The 24,394-nt window shown below is 47.4% G+C and overlaps 2 protein-coding genes and 1 long non-coding RNA gene across 11 annotated transcripts in view; 1 reads left to right on the top strand and 2 right to left on the bottom strand.

The window, feature by feature from the left end:
- The window catches only part of ASTN2 (astrotactin 2), a 631,841-nt gene that overhangs the window by 404,583 nt on the left and 202,864 nt on the right, over nucleotides 1-24,394 (top strand). For 3 of the 4 annotated variants that reach the window (XM_065572255.1, XM_065572254.1, XM_065572256.1), the window contains 3 exons: nucleotides 2,246-2,370; nucleotides 2,947-3,051; nucleotides 5,568-5,747. In XM_065572255.1, coding sequence (XP_065428327.1) covers nucleotides 2,246-2,370; nucleotides 2,947-3,051; nucleotides 5,568-5,747 — 410 coding nt within the window. Of the gene's footprint in view, nucleotides 1-2,245; nucleotides 2,371-2,946; nucleotides 3,052-5,567; nucleotides 5,748-19,219; nucleotides 19,304-24,394 lie in introns of all 4 variants that reach the window. The other variant, XM_065572253.1, reaches the window with a different exon arrangement.
- TRIM32 (tripartite motif containing 32) lies at nucleotides 8,374-24,371 on the bottom strand. 6 transcript variants are annotated; one of them, XR_010593605.1, is made up of 3 exons: nucleotides 24,273-24,371; nucleotides 14,030-18,831; nucleotides 8,374-11,793 (listed from the first exon to the last, which is right to left on the bottom strand). XR_010593605.1 is itself a non-coding variant. In XM_065572258.1 (3 exons), exon 3 carries the CDS (start codon nucleotides 18,764-18,766, stop codon nucleotides 16,823-16,825), a length of 1,944 nt encoding a protein of 647 aa, XP_065428330.1. In that variant the 5' UTR covers nucleotides 18,767-18,831; nucleotides 19,270-19,340; nucleotides 20,043-23,597; the 3' UTR covers nucleotides 13,961-16,822. The 6 variants fall into 6 exon arrangements, 5 of the variants coding, with proteins under 5 accessions (XP_065428330.1, XP_042715630.1, XP_042715632.1 ...); XM_065572258.1 differs by lacking the exons at nucleotides 8,374-11,793; nucleotides 24,273-24,371 and adding exons at nucleotides 19,270-19,340; nucleotides 20,043-23,597 and having other exon boundaries at nucleotides 13,961-18,831; XM_042859696.2 differs by lacking the exon at nucleotides 8,374-11,793 and having other exon boundaries at nucleotides 13,961-18,831.
- LOC135976480 (uncharacterized) lies at nucleotides 13,961-19,263 on the bottom strand. Its single transcript, XR_010593606.1, has 2 exons — nucleotides 18,810-19,263; nucleotides 13,961-14,264 (listed from the first exon to the last, which is right to left on the bottom strand). It is a non-coding gene; the product is annotated as an uncharacterized LOC135976480 (long non-coding RNA).

The following is a 24,394-nucleotide window of genomic DNA, read 5'->3' as shown; positions in this document are numbered from 1 at the left end:
AGAATTAAAAGCAAATTGGCTGGTTTTGATGGGCACCCCTGATCGGGCCAGGGTCAAGCGGGGCTTTTTGGTGGAGTGGGGGGACCTGGGGATGCTAATAGACTGGGGCCTTGTGGTATGTTGGATCAGCACCAGCAGGGGGCGCTGTGGTGGCTGGGTTGTTAGGATCTTGATTCCAGCCCTCCAGGTTGTCAGTTTGAGTCTCACCAGCTCTTCCCCTGGAACATCACCTCCGATGCGGTCAGACGTGGTGCTGGCCACATCACGCCCTTGTGTGCCGCTGGCCAGGAAAACGGATGTGCCTTTGCCACGGCAGCCCACTGAGCCTTTGGCCCCAGCCGGAGCGTGGAGAGCTGTGGACAGGCCATCGAGAGGGGGAAGGGATGGCAGCTCTGGGGAGTTGGGTGAACGTACAGCTGGACGGGGTGCCTTGGAAAATAAAGAGAAGAGTGAGGGACAAGAGCAGAAGGTGCTGCTAAGTGAATCTGCCCTGAGGCTCCGAGGGCTGCATCCGTTCCACTTCCTTATCCCCTCTATTGCTCCAACAAGGGCTCGGTCTCTCACACATGAGAGTCCCCGGGGAACAGCATCAGAGGCAATGGTGTTGCACCAGGGATGAATTTGGCTCTTTGTGACCATCCAGAAGAGGTGGATGATGGAAGGGGGCCAACCCTGGGGAGTTGCCCCACTGCCTGTGTCCCCGTCTGACACCGCTGCGGCACAGCTAAACAACCAGTTCGGAAGCAGCGAATGCTTCCCGGGCCTGACAGGCAGGTTCTTCTAGCATCTCCACTGCCAGGAAGCGAAGAGGGATAACAATGAAGCAGCCCCCAGGGGAACTAATTAGTGACTCGCCTTCCTTGGAGGGAAACATGGGATTGAAACTGAATGGCAGTACGTGCGAGAGAGTCGGATCTCAAAGCTGTCTCCATCCGCCGGGATCCATCTGCAGGCGTTCCAGGACATGGCTGACAGCAACTGTCGCTCCAAGCAGAGGCTCTCTGAACACTCCTCTGCCACCTGCAAGCACCAAACCTGCTTCTTACAGCGGAGAGGTGCAAGAGCAACGCTAACCGTGGTGCTCCTGGGGCCAGTGGCCTAGAGTGCTGAGATCCTGGGCCTGCAGAATAGTAATGCCTAGCCGTTCTGTAGCATTTTCATCTGTAGATCTCAAAGGGCTTTACCAAGGAAGTCAGCATCATGATCCTCATTTTTACAGAGGGGGAAACTGAGGCACAGAGAGGGAAATGACTTGCCTATCATCACCCAGCAGGCCAGTGACAGAGGTGGGATTAGACCCCCAACTCTCTTGAGTCCTATACAAGTGCCCCATCCACTAGGCCACACTACATCCACTAAGAGGGAGGGATGGAACCTGGATTGTAGCACTCCCTAGTGACCTTCTGGCCAATGCTCTGAGTGGCATCAGTGGGATTTTTTACAGCAACACATCCAGCTCTCTTTCATCAACGCATGCTTCTGAGCGCCAGCCCCCTGCAGTGTGGGACTTCGGAGGGTGGAAGTGGGGACGCATTTATGGGAGAGGTGGACACTTGTATCTGCTCCTCAGTAAACCATCGAGAGCTGCTGTGTTCTGCTTGGCACAGAGGGGATGGGGCAGATACAGGGGCCTAAAAACATGGTATTGTGACAAAAAGCCTCATGCAAACTTTGTGCCGGTGACAGGTGCTGGCTTGACCCCGTCGCTGCGTTAAACTCATGTGCACTCCCACCCAGAAAGCCTGGCTAGTTCCTCCGTAGCGTACACTAAGGTCCTTCACGATTTAACCGGGACTCACCCGCGAGTCCCCTTAGGTCCCTGTTAATTGTCCCATGGTGACATGTCTTAGCAGCACTGCCTCTGGGGCAAGAACAGGCATCAGCAGCGCCCTCTGAGGAACGTGATGTGGCCAGCTGATGTCTGGGCTGTCGGCCGAGTGTTGCAGTCCCTGGTTGGGGTGGGGCGGCCGTGGACTCCAGAGGAGAGTGGCTGCCCAGGGGGACAGGGTGTGGTGAGGAATGAAAACCCCATCACACGCTCTAGGTTGGATCTCGGGGATCTAGTTCTGTCCGTGGATCCGCCCCGTGGGACTTCAGTGGGAGCAACAGCCACAAGGTGCCCACACCCACATCCATCCCTGGGCGTGTGCCTGTCTCCCACAGAGCCCTGCCGCGATCCGCTCAGCCTCGCCGCCGGGAGGTCGCCTGCATCGTTGCTTTGGAATTTTCTTTTTTCTCTCTTCAGGGAGAATAACTTCATCAAGGACTTCCCCCAGCTGGCCGACGCGCTGATGGTGATTCCGCTGCCCGTGGAGGAGCAGTGCCGCGGCGTCCTCTCTGAGCCCCTGCCTGACCTCCAGCTGCTCACTGGTAAGTAGCCTCTGCCCAGGCAGCCTTGCGGGCGAGGGTATGCTCCTGGCCCCTGGGCAGGGCTGGGCTTTCACAGCCGCCTGTCGGAGAACACCACCCTAGAGAGATGTCTCTGTCTCCCTGTCTCTGACCCCCATGTTTAACCCCCCCGCCCTGCCCGCGTCTCCCCAGGTTCCCCAGTGGTCCTGCTCTCCTCCTCAGTCTCAAGGACCTTCCACATATCCAGCTGGCTCCGGTCTGTTGGAAATAACACACTGGCCATCCCACAGTCACAGTTGTTATGCCAACCTGCATCCCATCCCAGTGAGCTTCCTCCCAGCAGTGCCCTGTCTGTGTCAATGCGAGCTTCTCCAGCAGTGTGAGCTCATGACAGTTCAGCCGCCTCATCTCAGCCCTGGCCGTACCGTGAGCGCTCCGGCAGTGTGACCTGTCTGGGGGGGACGGTCTCTGTTATCATTATGCCTGTAGCCACAAACCCTGTAGCCAAAAATACAGTCAGAGTGAAATTAACACTTCCCAGGGTGCATCCTTCGCTGTCTCCTCCCCACTCTCTAAGCCCTGGCTTCTTCTTTACAGGAGACATCAGGTACGACGAGGCCATGGGCTACCCCATGGTGCAGCACTGGCGGGTCAGAAGCAACCTCTACAAAGTGAAGCTCAGCACCATCACCCACTCTGCAGGTGAGAGCTGCCTTGGTTATGAATACAGTTCTAGCCGAGGGGCGAGAGTGTGTGGGCAGCAGGTCTGGCTTGCTGGCACTGGCTCTCCCATCACTACGCACGCCTTAATACTGAGCACTTATCCAGCACTTTGCATCTCCAGGCTCTGTACAGACACTAATGCTCACAATCCCCTCCCCCAGGGAGGTCGGCAGAGAGATTTATCTGCTTTCTGCATAAGACTATAACAGAAGAGCGGCCATACTGGGTCAGACCAAAGGTCCATCTAGCCCAGTGTCCTGTCTTCAGACAGTGGCCAATGCCAGGTGCCCCAGAGGGAATGAACAGAACAGGGAATCATCAAGTGATCCAACCCCTGTCGCCCATTCCCAGCTTCTGGCAAACAGAGGCTATAGGGCCACCATCCCTGGCTAATAGCCATTTATGGATCTATCCTCCATGAATTTATCTAGTTCTTTTTTTAACCCTGTTATACTCTTGACCTTCACAACATCCTATGGCAAGGAGTTCCATAGGTTGACTGTGCGTTGTGTGAAGAAATACTTCTTTTTGCTTGTTTTAAACCTGCTGCCTATTAAAAGACCGACAAGAGAAACTGAGGCCAAGAGTTCACATGATTTGATCAAGGTCACAGATGGAGACAGACCCAGGATGAGGGTAATAAAATAATAACATCCATCCCTTACTGTACACAGAGCTCTGCATCCGAGGAATGCACAGCTCTTTATAGTGGGGGATAAAAAGCATTGTTCCCATTAAACATGGGGGGGAAATCAACACAGGGAGAGGCTGAGGTCAAAATTGTCCATTTTGGGTGCCTAAAGTTAAGCACCTAAATCCCTACTTAGGCACCTAACTAATTGACCTGATTTTTCAGAGGTGGTGAGCACCTGCAGCTCCTGTTGGCTTTTGGTGGCTAGCTTTAAGCAACCATGTTTAATTGTCTTGTGCTAAATTATTTGACCAAGAAAACACAGCAGTGGCGGAGAAACAGTAGAGGGCAGGTCTCCTAGCTCCCAGCTCCCTGGGTCATCTTTCCTTTTCAAAAGTTCCTGGCTCCCCACCCCCTACTCATGCCACAAGGCTCCGCCTCTCTAAACTAAACCCCGCCTCCTGTACACCTCTCGGAATGGTGGGACTTTGGGATCAACCAAGGAGGTTAATGACCTAGATTTGCTAGGCTTCCAATTGCACAACTGTTCTTGAGCAATCTGGCTACACATCACTGTTACACAAATCCTCGAGATCCCTGTCTCAAGAGCCTTTTTCAACAGCCTTTCTGTAGCTGCTCAGATACTCCAGGGCCGGTTGCTTTGTGAGAACCTGGAGAGACTGGCCCCATTGCAATCTGGTTTGTATTCGATCATCTGGTGTAAAAATTTGCCCCAGAGGACAAACTCATTGCATCCAAATGTCTTGTCTGCATCAAAATGCCTTGGCCTTGTCATGGTTCACCGAGATCCCATCACGGGGCAACGTCTCTGCAAACCCGATGCACCAGCTATGAAGAAACAAAATACAGATGACGTCAGCAAGGGCTTTTCTTCCCAGGAGAAAGTTTGCAGCCAGAACAGTTCCCCAGCCTCAAGTCCAGCCCTGTCCTGTGACCCCAATGCATCCCCCTCACCTCTGTCTGCCAAGCAGTCAATGAGCACCCCTGAGCCCCTGTGCAAAGGAGTGGGACAACGGAGTTAAGGTTAACCCCTTGTACCTCTGTGCACTCTTTGTGAGACATTGGCTAAGATTCACAAAGGAGAAGGCGTCAATGGGAGTTAGGCACCTAAATTCCTTTGTGAAGCTGGGCCAGTGTGCTCAAAGCAGGACAGTGACCGTCAGGAGACACGTCAGGGCACTCCTTGCCTTGTTCCAATGGAACTGTCCTGTGACAATCCCGAGAGCTGGGACACGTGCCTCAGGGTTACTCGCTTTCATCTGGGGCTGCTGGCAGATTGCCGGAAAATTCACATGACCCGCAGTCCAGCTGTCTGTGTCCAGTTACTTTCTTGCCATCCCAACTATCCAGGGCACTTTCAGCTTTTTTTTTAAATAAACAAACATGCCCAGAATATGAACTCTGGGGATGCTCCACGGTATGATCTGGAATAAATTAATCCCTACGCTAGGGCAACATCTCCGGCTGTGATAATTGCCAAACGAAGCTGAGTCATACCCCCCGGGGCATCCGGCAAAAAGGAACGGCGCTTCAGTCATGTAACGCATGCATGTGTGTGCACTGCAGCACTGTCACCAGTGACTTCTTTGTGAAATCCCCGAGGGAGGGGAAGCCACAGAAAGGTCTGAAAGCTGCAGACCCAGGTAAACAGCATGTGTTTAGCAAATGATAATGTAAGCCACAGAGACGGGTGGAGGAGGAGGAAATGCAGCTGGCACATGAGTGTTCAGGGATCAGAGAGTTTGGAGCAGGGACTCTGTGACTCCCCACTGCCCACACCTCCCAAACCAATTGCTGGCTGCCCGGCCTGGGGTATTTACCAATGAGATGCTCACTCTTTCAGGATTTGCAAATGTGCTGAAGATTCTAAGCAAGGACAGCAGCCGGGAGGAGCTGTTGTCGTTCATTCAGCAGTACGGCTCTCACTACATCGAAGAGGCGCTGTATGGATCAGAGTTCAGCTGCAACATCCACTTCCCCAGCAAGAAGGTCCAACAGCAGCTTTGGCTCCAGTACCAGAAAGGTAAGGGGAACCCAGGGGCACGCCCACTGCTGCAAAACCATCCCAGCCCTCTCACCACCACCCTGCAGGTGCTTCGGGCCATGCCTGTAATTAGAAGCAGACCGAAGGCCTGGGTTGACCCAATGGCCTGTGTCCCAGAGTCAATCCAAAATTCCAGGGCCTGGATCGACGATCTACCTGTTCCTGCCATTGCCTTTCCTCAGACGCACACTCTCCCTCATCTTCCCTGGGCAGCTGCCCATCGGGCTGTCGCCTGCAGGCCGTTTCGAGAAGAACTTGCCACGATCCTTGTCATCTGCTTCCCTACCCTGTTGTGGTAGCCCCTGGAACGCCCTGGGTGATTTGGGTTATTTTATATAAATGTGACATAATTGAGCTGTCTCGGAATGGCTTCGTTTTATTGCTTGTGACAATGACAGTCTTTAAGGAAGTGTATTAAATCAATAGCAGACTCATTGTGCTGCACTATAAATAACGAGACACATCATTAAGCAGGGCAATAAACTTCAGGCCTTTGAAGTAATGCAATTAGGTTATGTTTATAAAAAACTCCCTTATTGCTGTAGCCTTCCGTGTACCAGTTCATTTCCCTCCTCCGGAGAACCTGGGTTAGTCCCTTGACTTGATCTTTTCCCACTCAAATGGACCACAGCATTTGTATGAACACATGGGGTGAAGGATAGCTCAGTGGTTTGAGCATTGACCTGCTAAACCCAGGGTTGTGAGTTCAATCCTTGAGGGGGCCCACTTAAGGATCTGGGGCAAAATCAGTACTTGGTCCTGCTAGTAAAGGCAGGGGGCTGGACTTGATGACCCTTCGGGGTCCCTTCCAGTTCTAGGAGATAGGATATCTCCATATATTAAATATTATAGGATTCACAATAGCAGAGATTGCAAAGGCACTTTCATTCTATCCTCCCTACGTACTGTGTGGCGCCTGACATGCTATGATTGACAGAAGACCAACACACATTGTGGGGCTGTGTGAACCTTTGGCTATGACCTTTATTTTTCTCCTGCATCCCAGCCATGGTTGTTCTTGTGAGTTATTTATAACACGCAGTTCTTGTTTGTTTTATTTTTAAATATTGATAAATGCACGTTTGCCATAGCAATGCCCTGTCGAATGGGGAGGAAAATGCGGAGATATGTTGTTTACATATTTGTGATGCTATTGATCATTCAGACTGTGCAGCTTTCTGGAATCCCTTGGAAAATGGGTTAGTGTGAAATACTCAGAGGGCCAGATTCTGCTCCCAGTTATGCTGATTCAAATCCAGAGAGACTCCACTCCAGAGAGACAGTGGAGTTACTCCAGATTTACAAGGGCATACTTTAGAGTAGATTGGATTTGATGACTAAAGTAAATAATAGCAAGAGGGCTGTCATGTAGTGCTTTTAATCCATAGCGCTCAACACACTTTAGAAAGGTGGGTGAGTAACATTATCCCCATTTTACAGATGAGAGAGGTGAGGTACAAAGGTATCTGTGGACTTGCTCAAGATCACAGAGCAGGTCAGTGGCAGAGTCCAGGTCTCCTGACATCTAGCCCACTGCTTTAGCTCCTTGCGGTGCACTGCTTCCCCCATCAAACAGGTGCATTAAGGGGACAACGTTGGCCCTCACTGGGTGGATGGCTAGGAGATCTGAACCTTCGGCTCTTTCATATGGGGCTGCAAGGGAACCCTAGTTCCATAGAGCCGCTGCCTTCTGGAGGGCAACATCCCACTGAGTTAATTTCACCTGAATGTGGCCTCACAAGCAGGACGCTCTATTTTCTATTCCATGCAGTGCCATTACCAAGGCTTGTGTGTGGGGGCTCTCCCACGCCTCCACCTGTAGTACATAGCACTGGGATTCACTGCCCAAAAGCAGTGGGGAGAGAGTGACCATCTAACTGATGGTGCTAAGACACTCCCTTGCACTGTTCTGATTCCTTTCCTATACAGCCCCCTTATCGCCTCCACCCCACTCTTAGTAGCCCTGGCCATGGCGTTCACCTTCCAGCTGGATCGGTAAGTCATCACCCACAAGGCTTCAACTCCTGTTCAGCAGCCTAGGCGCTCAAGTGAAGCCATTATTGTCTCCTCCACCAGGAGGCGGAGAGCATCCTCTCTCCAGGAGTGTCTTCATTCCAACCAGGCCAAGCTGAGAAACCAGGTTGCTCCTAGCCCTTTGGTGATTATTTCCCCCTCACTGGAAGACAAGCCACATAGGCTGCTTGTATTCTGGAGCACTATATCTGGCGCATTATTTATCTGAAAAATGGACCTGAAACCTGCCTAAGGGGTTGCTTCAAGGAAAGACGCTCTAACATGCAAATTAGCATGGTTTTTAAACAATGAGGATGATGTGACTAGAAGGCCCCAACCCAGACAGTTCGACTGGATACCTTCTCAACTCAGAAACATCTCTGGCCTATCACTGCCTTCCTGCTAGCCAACTCACTTCCTAACTGCACCGGGAACACACATGCAGCGCGTCATTGAACTATACGAAAGGGGCCCTTTTACTGTAATTTGGTAGCAGGTGAAATTGACGAAAGCGGGGAAAAAATCTCATGCTGATTGGAATAGCCCCAAAAATAATAAAATGGAAGTTGTAGCACATTTGCAGCTTCCTAACCAAAGTATCTTAATATTTTAATCAACTTCATAAATAAATCTGGAGGCCCCAGGAAGAGGTGCCCGCCTACAAAGTACACAATCTGTGTGTTTGTGCCCTAATTGAAAACATTGTCTCGAACATAAAACTGTGCCGCAGGCAGTCCGATTTCTTGTAAATTGCTGGGCCAGACGCGGGCTAGTTGCCAACATTGGAACTGTCTGAATAACCACGCTAGCAGGCAGCAGAAAGGAACAGTCACCGGAGCCCTGGAAGTGCGTAGCTGTTTGCATATGGATTTCTCCAGCCAAATGCAAGACTCACTCATTTGTTTTTTTGGAGAGCCAACAGAAAGCTTGCCCCTCTCGCTCCCAGTGCTCAGACACCGGGGTGACGAGCATGATACGAAAGCCGAGAAAAAGAGATTCCACTCTGCTGCAGTTTCTCCCATTTGTGCTAGTGACAGAGGAGATGAGGGGTGCTCTGAGGTCGATGGACAGCTTGGTTTCTAAGTCCACTAACAAAAGAGGGGAACTACAGAGTTAATCTTCCCTCATTAAAACAAACTCTGTACATTCAAGATGAACATCATGCTGGTGACAGGTACTGGATGGACAGGCCTGGAGACAAAACGGGCTGGATGAGAGCCAGTTTTCCTTACTCTACCCCTATATAGCATGAGCAACATCACCTTACACCACCTTAACCTTGCTCTGGATGGACCTCCTCAAAAGGCAAGAGACGCATATGGCCTCCTTAACCCCGCCACTGAGACTGCAAGCGAGAGAATCAGTTATGATAGTTTTAGGGGTACAGACACGTCATCCCTGGAAATTGAACTGACGCCACCCGGGAGCCTTCCTGTGATAAGGATTTTCAGTCACATAAAATATTTTGCTATAGAGAGATCGAGAGAGGGGAATTTCTGAGTAAAGATTACAAATCAGGAGTTGCTTTTCTTTTAGATCTAAGGCAAATATTGGAAGTTTGCCTTCTTCCAATCTCCCCTCTGGAGAACGAGTTAGACTGTGGGCAAACAAAACAACCCCTCCCCCCATTTTATTTCATTTAAAATGATTAAAGGCCCTATTGCAGGGGCTCTTTGGCTACAGTTCCACGTTACCTAGCAACACTTTAACTCATCAAAGGGGGGATGTGGGCACTGATCCGAGGCTTTGAAATTGACCCAGCTGTTGATCCGTTTCACTGGAGCCTGCATCGGTTTTCTCCGCCATTAGAGCCAGTGTTTAACGCTGACAGCACGTCATTAAGTTCACACCAATTCTGTGGACATCTTTATTTGGCAGCTTGTGCACACCTGCGGACTCCATGCCACCTCCTGTTGCTTTTAAGGCACTGTCACAAAACAGGTAGGAGGAAATAGAGGAATCCTTCCAAGAAGGGCTCTCCCAGTACAGCAAATGCACCTGCTACTGTCCAGTCCATTCTCTGCAAAATAATTGTAATAGATCTATTTGCTCTGCGCCTCCCTTCAGTCTGACTGAGTGGAGGGAGAAGGGCAGCTGTAAGAGGAAAAGGGAACAGTTGTTCAGCGAGCCAACTTTGACATCCCAGGAGGAACTTCAAACAACTAAGCTTTGTGTATCCCTCACTTCCAGTGAGATAAACAGACCACAGACAATAAATGTGGATTTGAAAATGTCATTGGCCCAGCTGAAAACAGAGAGGTTATCAGCAGTACTGCAGAGGCTCTAATAGCATTAAGCACTTTAGTAGCACTCGTCCTAACAGCACTGTGCAGACCACAACTAAACCTTCCAACTTTCCCGTAAGGCAGGATTACCCCTGCTCTACAGCTGGAGACTTGAGGCACAGGGGTTAGGTGACTTGCCCAAGGCCACGCAGCCAGTGTTAGATGAAACCTCGGATGTACCCAGTCCTCATACTTAGATCACTCTTCTCCCTCACAATGGAGATGGGAATTAAAAGATCATTACAGCCAGAGAAGCAGCTGCTGCTGAGGGGTCTAGAGTGGTATGGATGCGAGGGAAGCGTCTGGAGAAGCGGAGGTTCTGTTCTCATTATCAGACAGCATTAGTTCCACTTTTCCTTCCAATATTGGGTTCATTTTATTTTGCTCTTTTTACACCCCTCCTCCCCAAGCGGCATACACATAGAGTTCCCCTGCCTGAGCCAGCATGGCCCAGTTATGTGCACAGCAAACCAAACATTGCAAACAGCTTCAGCACCTGGAAACAACGCACCCCGAGCTAATAAAGGAGAACGGCCATATGGGGTCAGACCAATGGTCCATTAGCCCAGTATCCTGAGGGAATGAACAGAACAGGCAATCATCGAGTGATCCATCCCATTATCCACTCCCAGCTTCCGGCAATCAAAGGGTATAGACACTACCAAGAACATGGGCTTGCGTCCCTGACCACCTTGGCTAATAGCCATTGATGGTCCCATTCCCCATGAACTTAGCAAATTCTTTTTTGATCCCTGTTATAATTTTGGCCCTCACAACATCCCCTGGCAACAAGTTGCACAGGTTGACTATGCACTGTGTGAAATGCTTCCTTTTGTTTGTTTTAAACCTGCTGCCTATTCATTTCATTGGGTGACCCCTGGTTCTTGTGTTATGTGAAGGACTAAATAACACTTCCTTATTCACTTTCTCCACACCGGTCATGATTTTATAGATCTCTATAATATTCCCGCTTACTCGTCTCTTTTCCATGCTGAAAAATCCCAGCCTTTTTAATCTCTCCTCATATGGAAGCCGTTCCAATTCTGATATATCTTTTTTGAGAAGGGGTGATCAGATCTGCATGCAGTATTCAAGCTGTGGGCGTACCGTGGATTTATATAGTACCATTATGATATTTTCGGTCTTATCTATCCCTTTCCTAATGGTTCCTAACATTCTGTTAGCTTTTTTGACCGCTGCTGCAGATTGGGCAGATGTTTTTAGAGAACTCTCCACAACGACTCCAAGATCTCTTTCTTGAATGGTAACAGCTAATTTAGAGCACATCATTTTGTACTTATAGTTGGGATGTTTTCCAATGTGCATTACTTCGCATTTATCAACGTTGAATTTCATCTGCCATTTTGTTGCCCAGTCACCCTGACTGTGGTGTGTTTCTTTGGCATTTTTCCCTGTACAAGGATGTTAAATGTAATTATATTATGGTCACAGTCCAGCTATATTCACCTCTTGACTCCATTGAGGATTAAATCAAGAATTGCCTCTCCCCTTGTGGGTTCCAGGACAAGCTGCTCCAAGAAGCCATCTTTTATGGTGTCTAGAAACTTTGTCCCTGCATTCTTTCCTGAGATGACATATAGCTAGTCAATATGAGGATAGTTGAAATCCCCCATTATTATTGAGTCAAGTATCAGAGGGTACTTATATACGCCATCATGTGCCAGCAATGCCCCTCTGCTATGTACATCGGCCAAACTGGACAGTCCCTACGTAAAAGGATAAATGGACACAAGTCAGATGTTAGGAATGGCAATATACAAAAACCTGTAGAACACTTCAACCTCCCTGGACACACAATAGCAGATTTAAAGGTAGCCATCCTGCAGCAAAAAAACTTCAGGACCAGACTTTAAAGAGAAACTGCTGAGCTTCAGTTCATTTGTAAATTTGACACCATCAGCTCAGGATTAAACAAAGACTGTGAATGGTTAGCCAACTACAAAAGCAGTTTCTCCTCCCTTGGTGTTCGCACCTCAACTGCTAGAAGAGGGCCTCATCCTCCCTGATTGAACTAACCTCGTTATCTCTAGACTGATTGCCTGCATATTTATACCTGCCTCTGGAAATTTCCATTACATGTGTCTGATGAAGTGGGCATTCACCCACGAAAGCTTATGCTCCAATACATCTGTTAGTCTATAAGGTGCCACAGGACTCTTTGTTGCATTATTATTGTGTTTTCTACCTGTATAGCCTCTCTAATCTCCCGAAACATTTCACAACCGCAGTCACCATCCTGATCAGGTGGTCGGTAGCATATTCCTACTGCTATACTCTTATTGTTCAAGCATGGAATTTCTATCCATAGAGATTCTATGGTACAACTGGATTCATTTAAGATTTTTACTTTGACTTTCTGCTTTCTTGTACCTAGAGTGCCACTCCCTCACCAACACAACCTACTCTGTCATTCCTATGTACTGTGTCCCATTGATTATCCTCATTCCACCAAGTTTCTGAGATGCTGATTATATCGATATCCTAATGTAATGTCATGCCCTCTAGTTCACCCATTTTAGTATTTAGGCAATTGGGATATACTACTTTCCCCTATACCTGCTTTTATTGTCTGGTCACAATCTGAGCCTATAGAATTTTATAGCACTTTGAAATCTATTTCTACCAACAAGCACTATATTAAATGTATAACTCTTTACAGCATGCAGTTTCTGTCCTGATACATGTTTTAAAGGCACTGATTTAACATATTCTTCAGTCTTAAAAAATCTAGCCAGTTGCTGTGAAATTTTGTTTAGACTAAATTGCATATGCTGTGAATCAGTCTGCTAAATGGCCTTATGCCCTGCTCATTGTAATCCAAATGTGGCAAGCAAGTACAGTAATTAGTTGTGCAAAATGAAATAACTTTAAAGCCTCACATTGGCTAATGACCCAGAAAAATCACTTAAACTATACAATGCAGAGAACCTAAAAGTGCCGCTGTTTAGTTTTACTTTTATAACCCTGCCCTCTTTGGTTACAAAATAAAAGTTTATTTTTAAAAATAACCGCCCAGCCTCAAACATCACATGCCAATTTTTAATCCAGAACGAATGCTTACAGTGAAATGATAACTGCCGTGAGAAATCACCTCTTTTCATGGAACAGTTGATCAGTGCTAAGTCTAGCAGGGTCAATATGACTATCAGTCTTCAAAGTTCTTTATATTTTATAAACCAGCAACTGCTTACAGCGCTGTCTCACATCATAGGAAAAGAGTCTGGGTAACATAAACTAAGCTGGTAACAAGGAAATCAGAGGATGCGTGTCCACTGATGAGATATTGTCCTCTAAACCGAAATGGCAAATTGCTTAGCTCTCGTGTGGCTTCCCCCAAATGAGATTTTCTTAAACAATACTCATAGCACCTATCAGATTATCCCAATTCAATCCATAACAGCTAGCTGAACCTCATGCCACTCCGGAGTAATATAAGCAATACTAGCCCAATTTTGCAGATGAATACATTGAAGCAGGCAGTGGCTAAATGAATCAGTGGCAAATCTAGGATTATAATCCAGGATTCCTGGCTCTAACCACTTGACGCACTTTCAACTATTTTTATTTGTTGCACTACGGAGGTGTGGGGGTTGTTTGCCTTTGAAGCATCAGGTACGACACACATCACGAAGATAGGGGCCTTGAGGGCCTATTGATCTGAGCATGTCTGAGAAATCCTAGTATTTGCGGGGAAAGAAGTGAGAGATACTTATTGTAGGCCTGCTAGAGAGTGGATTTATTCTCCACATCCTGACAGCATGAGAAGAGGTATCTTGCAGTTAATATGTTAGCAAATCTAATTCGGGATGGCCTTGGAAACCAGTCTGCCACCAAAGAGAACACAAGGAGAAATGTTTTTAATAACGAGATGAGCCATTTGTAATGCACTTTTAATTGGATCAATTTCCCCTTTATTACACAATCTTTAAAAATCAAACATACTTATTATCAGACATGTTCCATCTCCAGGTGAAAAGCAGAAGCTAAACTATTTCATCATAATCTTTAATTACTCCATTTTATCTCCTTTGGAGCTGATCACAACGGTGGCAAAAAGCAAAACACCACTGCAAAAGATGCAGAACTGAGAAACTAATTTACAGCCAATTCCGCTTTGCCAGCTGAAGCATTTACTCTAGCTGGGGACAGCCATTCCTCTTCTCTTCCCCCTGTCTGCCTGAAAAAAAAAACACGAGAACAGTATAGCAGCTACAGGCTAAACACACACACGGGCCCCAATCCCCCCTCTACCTTACTCTACAAATGCATCACAGAATAGTGTCTCCTTTTCTTGGAATCTGTGTTACAGGATGGAAGAGATGATGGAGAACTTAATTGAAACTGTGGCTACCAGAAAAACCTAGGCAACCAACTGCTCGGTCAGCAGAATGGGCCAGGTTTTAAGTCCACTTAATGTCTCCATTTGGCCTCTAGGAAATATTCTCTCCCGAGTTTGATGTAGATGCTCATTAGGAAAGATAATATTGCTTCATTTATTCAGTTCTATGAAAGCTGCCTGCAGAAAATAGCTTAGGAACAGGTGAGATTTTTAAACATGAACGATCAGTACACTAGGAACTACCATCAATGTAATGTTTATAAAACAGCTTGGGTGGCAACACAGTAATTATCTAAACGAAATAGATCTATCCAAACAACATGCACACCAGAGTGCAAGTTACTTTCCGGATTGCTGCTACACACCATAGGCAAACTTTCCCAGAAGACAGCTGTGTGTGTAAACTCATGTTTGTATCTACAGCAAATCAACACACCACAGCTCATAGGGTAAGCGCTGAATTTTTAAATTCCCTTCAGAAGCCACAGTGTCTTCCCCTCTACAGATCCACTGCTTCCCTCTGTACCTGCTCCCTTCTCTCCAAAATTCTCCTAGGTCATCACTTCGTAATACAGTAATACCCAATTGCCCTGATCAGCATTGTACTTCCTGTGCCAGGCACTGTACAAACAACTGCAAAGATGGGTCTGGAGTAGTTAGGACTAAACTGGCCCTGCTCAGTTCTTTGGCAATATCAGGGAATCCACAAATCAAGATGTTTCTGCTTTCACCACTTGATCTGGAAGCACTGTTACAGTCACACAGCTGGCTAGAGGGGCACAAACAGTAGCAGCTGCTCTCAGGAAGCTTTTTTCTTTTTTTTTTCTCACTGCCGCTTAGCTAAGAAGGGACAGACAGCTTGTGGGAATTTAAAAACTCACCTGTTACAGACACATTGTAGCACAGATTTGATACTACGGCAAATACAGTTCGAAAATGCTGGACACAACAGCAACTATAGAGCCAGTTTTTTACATGGTCTATTGTGCCCCCAAATTTGCAACTACATTGTTGATGGTAACAAATAGTAATTACACTGCAGTGTAACCATGATCTTTGGCAGATTAACATTCTACAACTGTGTCCTATTTAAATGTTTCTTTTCTTCAATAAACCATTTTAGAGGAGCAACACCACACTGAGATATGTGTTTATCAGCCAGGATAGGCACACTGTGGGGGTGTTAACTCACACAGCTGCAGTTTTGTGCTTCATCTGACCCAAAGCTGAGATGAACATGCATCGTGGTGTCCGCTGGAGCCATAAAAAAGGGCCAGACGATGTCTCTAGGAATGTAGCTTTTTGCTGTGCATGGAGAAAGATGCAAACCACCAGAGCAAGAGCTTCCAAGTAATAAAATAAGATTCCCTCCTCTCCCCCCCCCCTTTTTTTTCCCTATCTCATGAACAAGTAGCTTTCACATACAAAGTGCAGACTAGTGGAAACCTATCAGTAAATGCAATGGTCTGGAATGCAGAATATTGAAGTGTGCAGATGAACATACCATTTGTCACATTTGATCTTGTTTACTTCAATTTCTCTCTCCCCTGGCAAAGCTTTAAATACCAAACATACCCTTCAAAGACAGGTTCCAAGCCAGATTTAATAGTAAAACAACTGTGAATACTGACTGACTGAAATTAATTCTGTTAAATAGGCTCTCCTGTCAATTCCCCCCTCTCACTCTACTTTTCTCATGCTAATCAAACTGTAATGAAATTCACTTTGCCATCAGAGGGCAGTTCTCTGGCTCGGTCTTCCATGATTGCACTGTACCCACTTCACATAGAAGAGACTAGTGGACCAAGTGGGGTTCACCAGTGGCACCATGAAGATAATCTCCTAATTACTAGAAACAGGGAGGACCACAGCCCTGCCCTTTAGTTTTATGCAAGCTGCACCTTTGTGCAGTTTAGGGAGGCTCCGTTGTCGTATGCAGCTGCAGCGCTGCAATCAGAAATCGCTTTCTGTAGTTGTCTGTGAAGAACTGCTCCTGAGATCCTTGTGAGAACTGTGGTGGGAAGAAGACCGCCTCACGGGTCTTCTAAAGAAAGGTCGGATAGAAGAGTCAGTTACTATTGATGGCACAAAGCAGCATGCAGTGGTTGAAACTGGGAGTACGAGCTACGGCACAAGGCAGTAAGATGTAGGGAGAGATCAGTCACTTAACCCACAACCAGTACTCCATAAGTATCCTTTGCTCCATGGAGGTGGTGGGGTGGTGGTGGTTTTTTAAAATGATACAAATAAAAAGGCTATTTTGTTTCTAAACACAAAATAGTGACACAGCTCGGATTAGGACATCATCTACCTGAAAGTGCAGCACTAACTTCTGTCAAATTATGATACAGCGGGGAGAACCTATGAGAAGAGCAGCTTTATCCAGTGACACACCTTTAAGGTGTGGAATACCTCCTCAAATGGTAACTGTAGATCTTAATGCAATGATCCCAACAGTCCAGCACTAACAGCTGCCCTTTAGGTGTAATGGCGATGCCAACAGGGCAGGTGAGGCCTTCCCTGATTAAGATATTGTAGCCACCTCCTTTAGGGAAATGCAGGATTTCTTTACGGCTGCTGTCTGCAACAATCAGGTCTCCCCTAGAATCCACGCACATCCCAGCGATGCACCTGAAATCCTCATTCTCTGAGAAGAAGTGGCTGATTTGGCGGCCTAAGTGCCCATCTGGACCTACAGAGCCAATTGAAAAGCCCCCCTCGAGGTGGTGCTCATGCTGGCGGTTCTCCAGGTTGAGTCCCAGCCCCTGAGTGAAGTATACGGTCCCTTCAGAATCACAAGTGACAAACTTTGGGCGCACAGCACTACATAAGCAACTGTACTTAACTACCCCAACACCACGGTCCACTGTGAAACACCAGAGCTTTCCTCCTTCCACATCGGTCACTACGAACTGCCCTGACGGCAGAGCTGTGATGCCCCAGGGCTTGCTAAGCTGGCTCCTGTGACATGCAACGCAGTGTCCATCCATGGTATACACCTTTAGTGAGTTATCATAGCTGTCAGTCACTCCTATCAGGCCATGGCAGTTCATGGTGACAGATAGGGGAGTCAAATTGGGTAGATCTGCTCCAAGGAAACTCAGCACAAAGCTATCAATGCCACTAGGGCTCCGCCGGATCTCCTTCAGAAAACCCTTGCGGGTAAATACCTGGATTCGGAAATTGCCACGATCTGCCACAAGCACCTCTCCCTGTACGGTGACATGTACGCTAACAGGAAGATTGAACATCCCTGGCATGCTGCCTTTGGAGCCCATCTTCTTGAGGAAGTGACATTGCTGGATGCTAGTGGCTGTTTCAGGCATCCTTGGTTTGGCAGGTGAGGAATTTGGTGTCAAACTAGTCTCTTCTTGCACCACGTCAGTCTCCCTAAATGTAGCCGATGAGGATGCAGCAGTCTCCATCAGAGATTCCTCCATGTTGACTGTCCGAGGTTTCTTCGCCACCTGCCCAATCTGCAGTGGCCCCACATGGCCCACCTTGAGGAGCTCCACCTCTTGCAGAGTCAGCTCTCTTGGTAGGTTGTTCGTCAGTTCTGGCTCTTCCTCATCTGCTGCCTCCTCCAAGAGAGCTATATCTCCCTGCTTAATCTTGGCAAGGAAATAGTCACATCGGGATACGATCTGCACCTCTGCTATGTTCAGCAGATAAGCCTGTTCCTCCATTACCTGGTTGTTTACTTTCTCCACTTCAGACAAAGAGTTTGTGAAGAACTTCCGTGACCTTGCCAGTTCTTCCTGGATCTTGCGCTCTTCCTTGCTGTAATCCTGAAGAACTGCTTTGTATCTGGATTGCACATCTTTGGAGACCCCTTCCAGAGATGCTTTTCTTTTCTGCAGATCCCCCATGAGCTCCCGAAGTCTGCCAAGCTTTACCCCAAATTCCCTCCTCCGTTCATCAGCAGCCTCTTTGATGGCAACAACACCATGTCCTTGCTGCTGATGTTCCATTTCCTTGCACGGGTCACACAAAACCAAATTACAGCTCTTGCAGAAGTGCCTGGGTAACCTTCTCCCGCAAACTTTGCACATGAAAAGGCCCACAGCTTCACTCAGTCCTGTGGTGTCTATGATCTTCAGCACCGTGAGATTGTCGGTCAGTTGAGCCAAGTTTGTGATCCGAGTGATCTTGCTGCAGAAGGGGCAGCGTATCCCATTGATGCTGTTTGCTAGGAGTTTCTCCAAGCACTGCTTGCAGATGGTGTGCCCACAGTGTAAGAGTTTGGGCCTCAGCTGGTCCTCAGTAAAGGACTCCATGCAAATGGGGCACTCCAGAACTTCCCGAAGTGCATCCGAGTTCAGGTGCGAGGCAGCGGCCATGGCTTTCAAAGGTAGATTCAATTAGTGTAAAACTTGTACTCACATTTATTCCAAGTGCTTTGATCCTGTTCAGAAAGAAAAGAGAAAAGTGATTTATTTCCTTACCACCTCCGGCTATAAATACACATGCAATTTATTTCTGATTTATCAACCATCTCTGGCGAATAAGCAATCCACTTGGCTCTTCCACATTCTGAAGGGGCAGATTAATTTCAGCTAATCTCACAGTGGGCAAGTTCTAACACTAACTTGCAGTTTCTGGTACACTGAATGATTCACTTACATGATTTATAAGTAAAACTGAAAGAAGTCTAATGGCAGCAATAAGGAAACCCAATAGATATTGATGACTATATCATCTGCTCATGATACCCAACTACCACTGCCATGCCCCTGAGTTTACACAATTTATGGATACACAGGGATAGTAAATCAAGCATTCAAATATTGCAGATCAAAAGGGGGACCAGATGGTGCAGTGCCTTAGGACATTAGTATATTACCTCTGGAGACCGGGATTCAGATGTGACCTCAGACGTGAGTGAAATGAATGTGGTTGTACTGATCTAACTTCCTGGATGTTAATCAACCAAAATGATAAATTTCCAACATCCCGTCCATTTGTCAGACAGATAAATTAGAGTGAAAGAGATTTGTCAGTTTCTACTGTTTTTGTGTGTGCATTTTTTAAACATGCAATCATTCACAGCTAAGATTTAATCCAGTATATTGTATTAACCTCTTCAGTGTTGCATCCCCCTCCCCCGAAACAAAATACACCTTTGATGTACCAAAATCCCAGTGGGCACCGGCACTGAAGAGGTTAATAATTAGACATTTCCATTCATTTGTAAAAACTACTTGAATTCAATTGCTCATTATTAGTTCTGGAGTTTAGCTTTAAAATGTTTCACTTTCTAGATTTAATAATCTTGCAGCATCCATCTTGCTCTTACATTTTGCTTCAATCTAATAATACCATTATTGCCAACCTCCCTTATCCAGGGTTTTCTGTATCCTTCAGCATCCTCACATTAGTCCTCCATAGTGAATTAAAGCATCGCAGCAGTTCTCTCACTAAAGCAGGCATCCACTCAAAAAGAACACAACAGAGTTCACATCATTAAATCATTATTCAGTGGACTTGGTTTCCATACCTTTACTAGTGCAAGGCCTGGCCATTAAAAGAAAGGGGAGCAAAAAAATCCCTATTTTTTTTTTTTTTTTTGGTCCCTAACATGAAGAGAGAGCAAAGCTGTACAGAAAAGTAACATACCCATTATGCTCTGAATCACGGCTGCCTGCACTTAGCACTCTCTCGCTTCCCTGCTGAGCTTGCCTGCTTCAACCTTGGGAGCATTTGAGACAGAAGGATTTTGTATACTTCAGTAGACCATTTGCTCAAAGGAAGGGAGCAGACCACTGCTGTGGAGGAAAGTGCTTTGTGCTCGTAGAGAGAGAAAGCGTGCATTAGTTTATTAGTAGGTTTCAACCAGGGCCCTGTTTGTTATTCTTTGGAGCCCCCATTTTCAGGGATTGATTCAGTGGTGTAAAGGAATTACAGTTATTTACCAAGTGAGGATCTGATCCTTTACTCCCAGGATTGGCAGTGTTATGGATGTAATACTCAGAACTCCTGGAGAATTACGGCTTCACAGTGTTTAAGGCCAGAAGAGACCACTGGGTCACCTAGTCTGACCTGTATCTCACAAGCCATTACACTTCCTGCTTACCCTATAGCCCAATAACTTGGGTTAGACTAAAGCATTTCAGTCCCCAGAGACTAGGCTGTGTTATCCAGCAGCTCCTACTGCTAGCACTGAAATAGAAGATTTGTCTTTATCCTTAGCATACATAGAAGCTGTGGACACAGAAAGCATTGCTCAATAGCCAGGACATTGCCAAGTAGGCCAGAAATGTTCCTCAAAGTAGTGAAAAGCAATATTTAAGAATGCTAAATCCATAGTGTAAGACCTATTATCTATATGTATTCTCTTTAGGAATATACCGGAAGGCTTTGCTGTGGAGGGATAAGGCTAGGTGAAGATGCCAGGTGATTGGAGGGGGAGGAATCCCAATTTAGATAAAAGGTTGCTGACCACCTTTTAAAAAACAAAATAGAACCAATTAGGAACCGACTGCTATTAATTTTGAAGTGGGTCAGATATTTAGCAAGCTGACCTAAACAATGTCATTTTAATAAAAAAATATATATAAATCACAAAAACACCTGTTTGAGAATAATACTGTGGGTCTCACTGAAGTAAAACAATTCAGTGATTGCTGTAAGTGCATCCTTAACTTGCATGAAGGCAACACGTAGCAGAGGTTTCCAGCTAACAGATGCTCTTGTGCATCATAGTTCAGGCATTTCATTAAGCACAAGGGGTTAAAATTAGAGAAAGCCTTAAGTGAGGGTCAAGTTAGAAATATATATATATATGAGTTGTTTTAATTACATTTAAATTCTTTCCACTGTGCACTATTTTTGTTTTGTTTTTTGTTTCTCTTCGCATGCACTGAGAGACTAAACTAGTTAGTTTCACTTTTGTCTTATAGTCAACTTTACAATCAGATTCTGGCACGAGGACAAAGCTTCAAAATTTAGGCTACAAACACTGCAGGGAAGTTGTTTAAGAAAATATTCCACTGGAATGAATAATAATAAATAATAAAATAAATAATAATAATAATAATGTATCCCCGTAACTCAGAATTTTCCTGCCTTTGTTTTTATTTGCACTAGCCCTTATCTGTATGTGTGTTTAGAATTAATATACAGGCTACTAGAAACATTGCAGGATTTTTCAAATCAACACTGTGGGAATGGAAACATACAATGCGATCACAGAAGAATATTTTTCTATAAAAAGAAAATAATCTTTATCTCCCAAGAAGCAAAGTCCCACACACGCACGCCTCTAAATATGTTTTCTTTCCACCGATTAACCTTTTTATTAAGCAAATGTTAGTCCTGAGTCAAATGGAGGTGCCCTTGGGACTGTGAAGTATATGCTTTGCGAGCACAAGCATGGGCTCAGGAGAACACAGCGGAAACTAGCTCAAGTGATTCGGTTCAGAGATGCCCTGAGACCCTTGCACAGCCATGTACAAGTTATTGAAGTTTGATTTGGAACATGGGTACAACCGTCTCCTTAGCAAAGATATGTCTGCTGCAGCAGGAGATAAATTCATTAAACAAGGGGCTCTGTTAACATGGGAATAGCCACAAATGGAATTAACTGCTGATACAATTAAAGCCATATGTAAACACCGTAAAGCTGCCTGCTAACAAGACCATGGCATTAAAAGAAAGACAGCTGTGGCTGGCAGAACTTTTTGGGGGGTCAGGAGTGGTGGGAAGGGACTTCAAAACAAAGCCATCATCCACACATTAGCTGCCAGAAACCAACAATTTATTAAGAAACAGGTCATATCTAAAACCCAACCTGTAACTGCTCTGCATTCATGCTAACTACAATTATAGGAATTTCCAGATTCTCTTCTAAAAGCTTCCAGCCTCTCCCAGTAGAAGGAATGCTGCTCTCTGTGTAATATGGCAGGCAAGAAATGCTAGTCCCAGGCTGACCCTGGAAATCTTACAGAGATCTAGTTGCCCCAGACTTTATCTACACGAGGGTATGTCTACACTACTGAGACTATACAGGAATAGCTACATCACCGTAGCTGTGCCCGGCATAACCCATAATGTAGATGCAGCCTACAGATGGAAAAGTTTGTTTTGACCCGTTAGCATAGGAACCCTACCTCCTTGAACAATGGAAGCTACCTTGATGGAAGCATTCTTCAATCGACACAGTTGTGTCTACGCCGGGGGTTAGGTCGGCATAGCTACGTCGGTCAGGGATGTGGATTTTACACCCTGCCCGATGAAGCTATGTTGACCTAACTTTTAAGCATAGACCAGTCCTAGAATAATGAAACCTGATTGACAAAAGGAATTAAGCAGACATATTAGCCTCCCTCAACTTGGATTGAAAATGTTTGTCCCATAGGTGTGGACCGTGGACGTGGTCAATAGAGCTTAATACCCATTGTTAGCCAAGTATGCTAGTGTATGTCCACACTACATGTATTAGAGTGACAAAGTTGTGGTGCAGATGCTTGCAACAGCGAAGAAGGGATTTTTCCATAGCTGTAGTAAATCCACCTCCTTGCGAGGCAGTAGGTAGGTCAATGGGCTTAACTTGCCCCTGAGCAAGGTAGTCTTTAAGGTGCCACCAGATTCCTTGTTGTTTTTGTGGATACAGACTAACACGGCTACCCCCGATTCTTAACTGACCTAAGTTTCAGGTGTGGACTAGGTCCTAGTCATCATAATCCAGGGAGCAGGGGTGTGTCCATCCCTTTGCTATCCCTTCTTTTTTCCCCTTGGTCCTTCTTGCTCTCCGCTTCTGCTCCCCTACTCATCATCCCAGAGCCCATCCTGCCATTGCTTCCCTCTACCCTGAGGTTGGCACCTTCCAGACAGAAAACATACTTTGACCTCACACAGCAAAAGGCCAGTCTGGTTTAGAGCCTTTGAAAGTGACACTCAGCTTTTATTTATAGTATTAAAATGGGGGGAATGTTTCAGTGGCTTGGAACCTGGCCATACCGGCCTGAGGGACAGAGACCAGTGAGACACCCCCAGGTGCCCACCCCAAGCCTGGCTCTGCCCTGGGAGCTCTTCCCTCTACATCTCCGTCCCAAATTCAGATTTCTCCCTCTTTTCCCGCCTCTTTCTGCTTCCCCAGCCTATACTGTCCCCCTTTCAGTAAGGGGTCCCCTTACCCCTCATCCACCCTGTCCCTGCCCCCGGGGGCCCGATTCCCCTCCCAACCTATCCCCATGCCTGCCCCTGGGGGTCCATTACCCCCCCCCCCGTGCCTCATGCCTGCCCCACTACCCCCCCCCCCCCGTGCCTGCCCCTGGGGGTCCATTACCCCCCCCCGTGCCTCATGACTGCCCCATTACCCCCCCGCCCCGTGCCTGCCCCTGGGGGCCCGTTACCCCCCCCCCGTGCCTCATGCCTGCCCCATTACCCCCCCATGCCTGTCCCTGGGGATCCATTACCCCCCCCGTGCCTCATGCCTGCCCCGTTACCCCCCCCGCCCCGTGCCTGCCCCTGGGGGCCCGTTACCCCCCCTCATACCTGCCCCGTTACCCCCCCGTGCCTGCCCCTGGGGGCCCGTTACCCCCCTCATACCTGCCCCGTTACCCCCCCGTGCCTGCCCCTGGGGGCCCGTTACCCCCCTCATACCTGCCCCGTTACCCCCCCCCTCGCCCCGTGCCTGCCCCTGGGAGTCCATTACCCCCCCTCCGTGCCTCATGCCTGCCCCGTTACCCCCCCCATGGCTGCCCCTGGGGGCCCGTTCCCCCCTCCCCCACAACAAAGGGAGCTGCCTCACCCCCCGCCTCTCGCGCCCCGCCCCCCGGCGATCCCTGGCTCCCTGCCGCGAGCCCCGACGAAGCACCCGGCGCAGGAGGCGCGGCCCATCCCTACCTGCCCGGCGCGGCCCGGCCTGCTCCTCCGGCCGCCGCCCCTCCCAGCCTGCTCAGCGCGCCCGGCGCCTGCCCCGCCCCGTCAGCGCCGGCCCGGAGCATGCCGGGAGCTGTAGTTCTGCC

Source organism: Chrysemys picta, chromosome 18, assembly GCF_011386835.1.
Source record: "Chrysemys picta bellii isolate R12L10 chromosome 18, ASM1138683v2, whole genome shotgun sequence".
NCBI lineage: Eukaryota > Metazoa > Chordata > Testudines > Emydidae > Chrysemys > Chrysemys picta.
The sequence above is the reverse complement of the archived record's forward strand: the minus strand, read 5'-3'. Positions and strand labels throughout refer to the sequence as shown.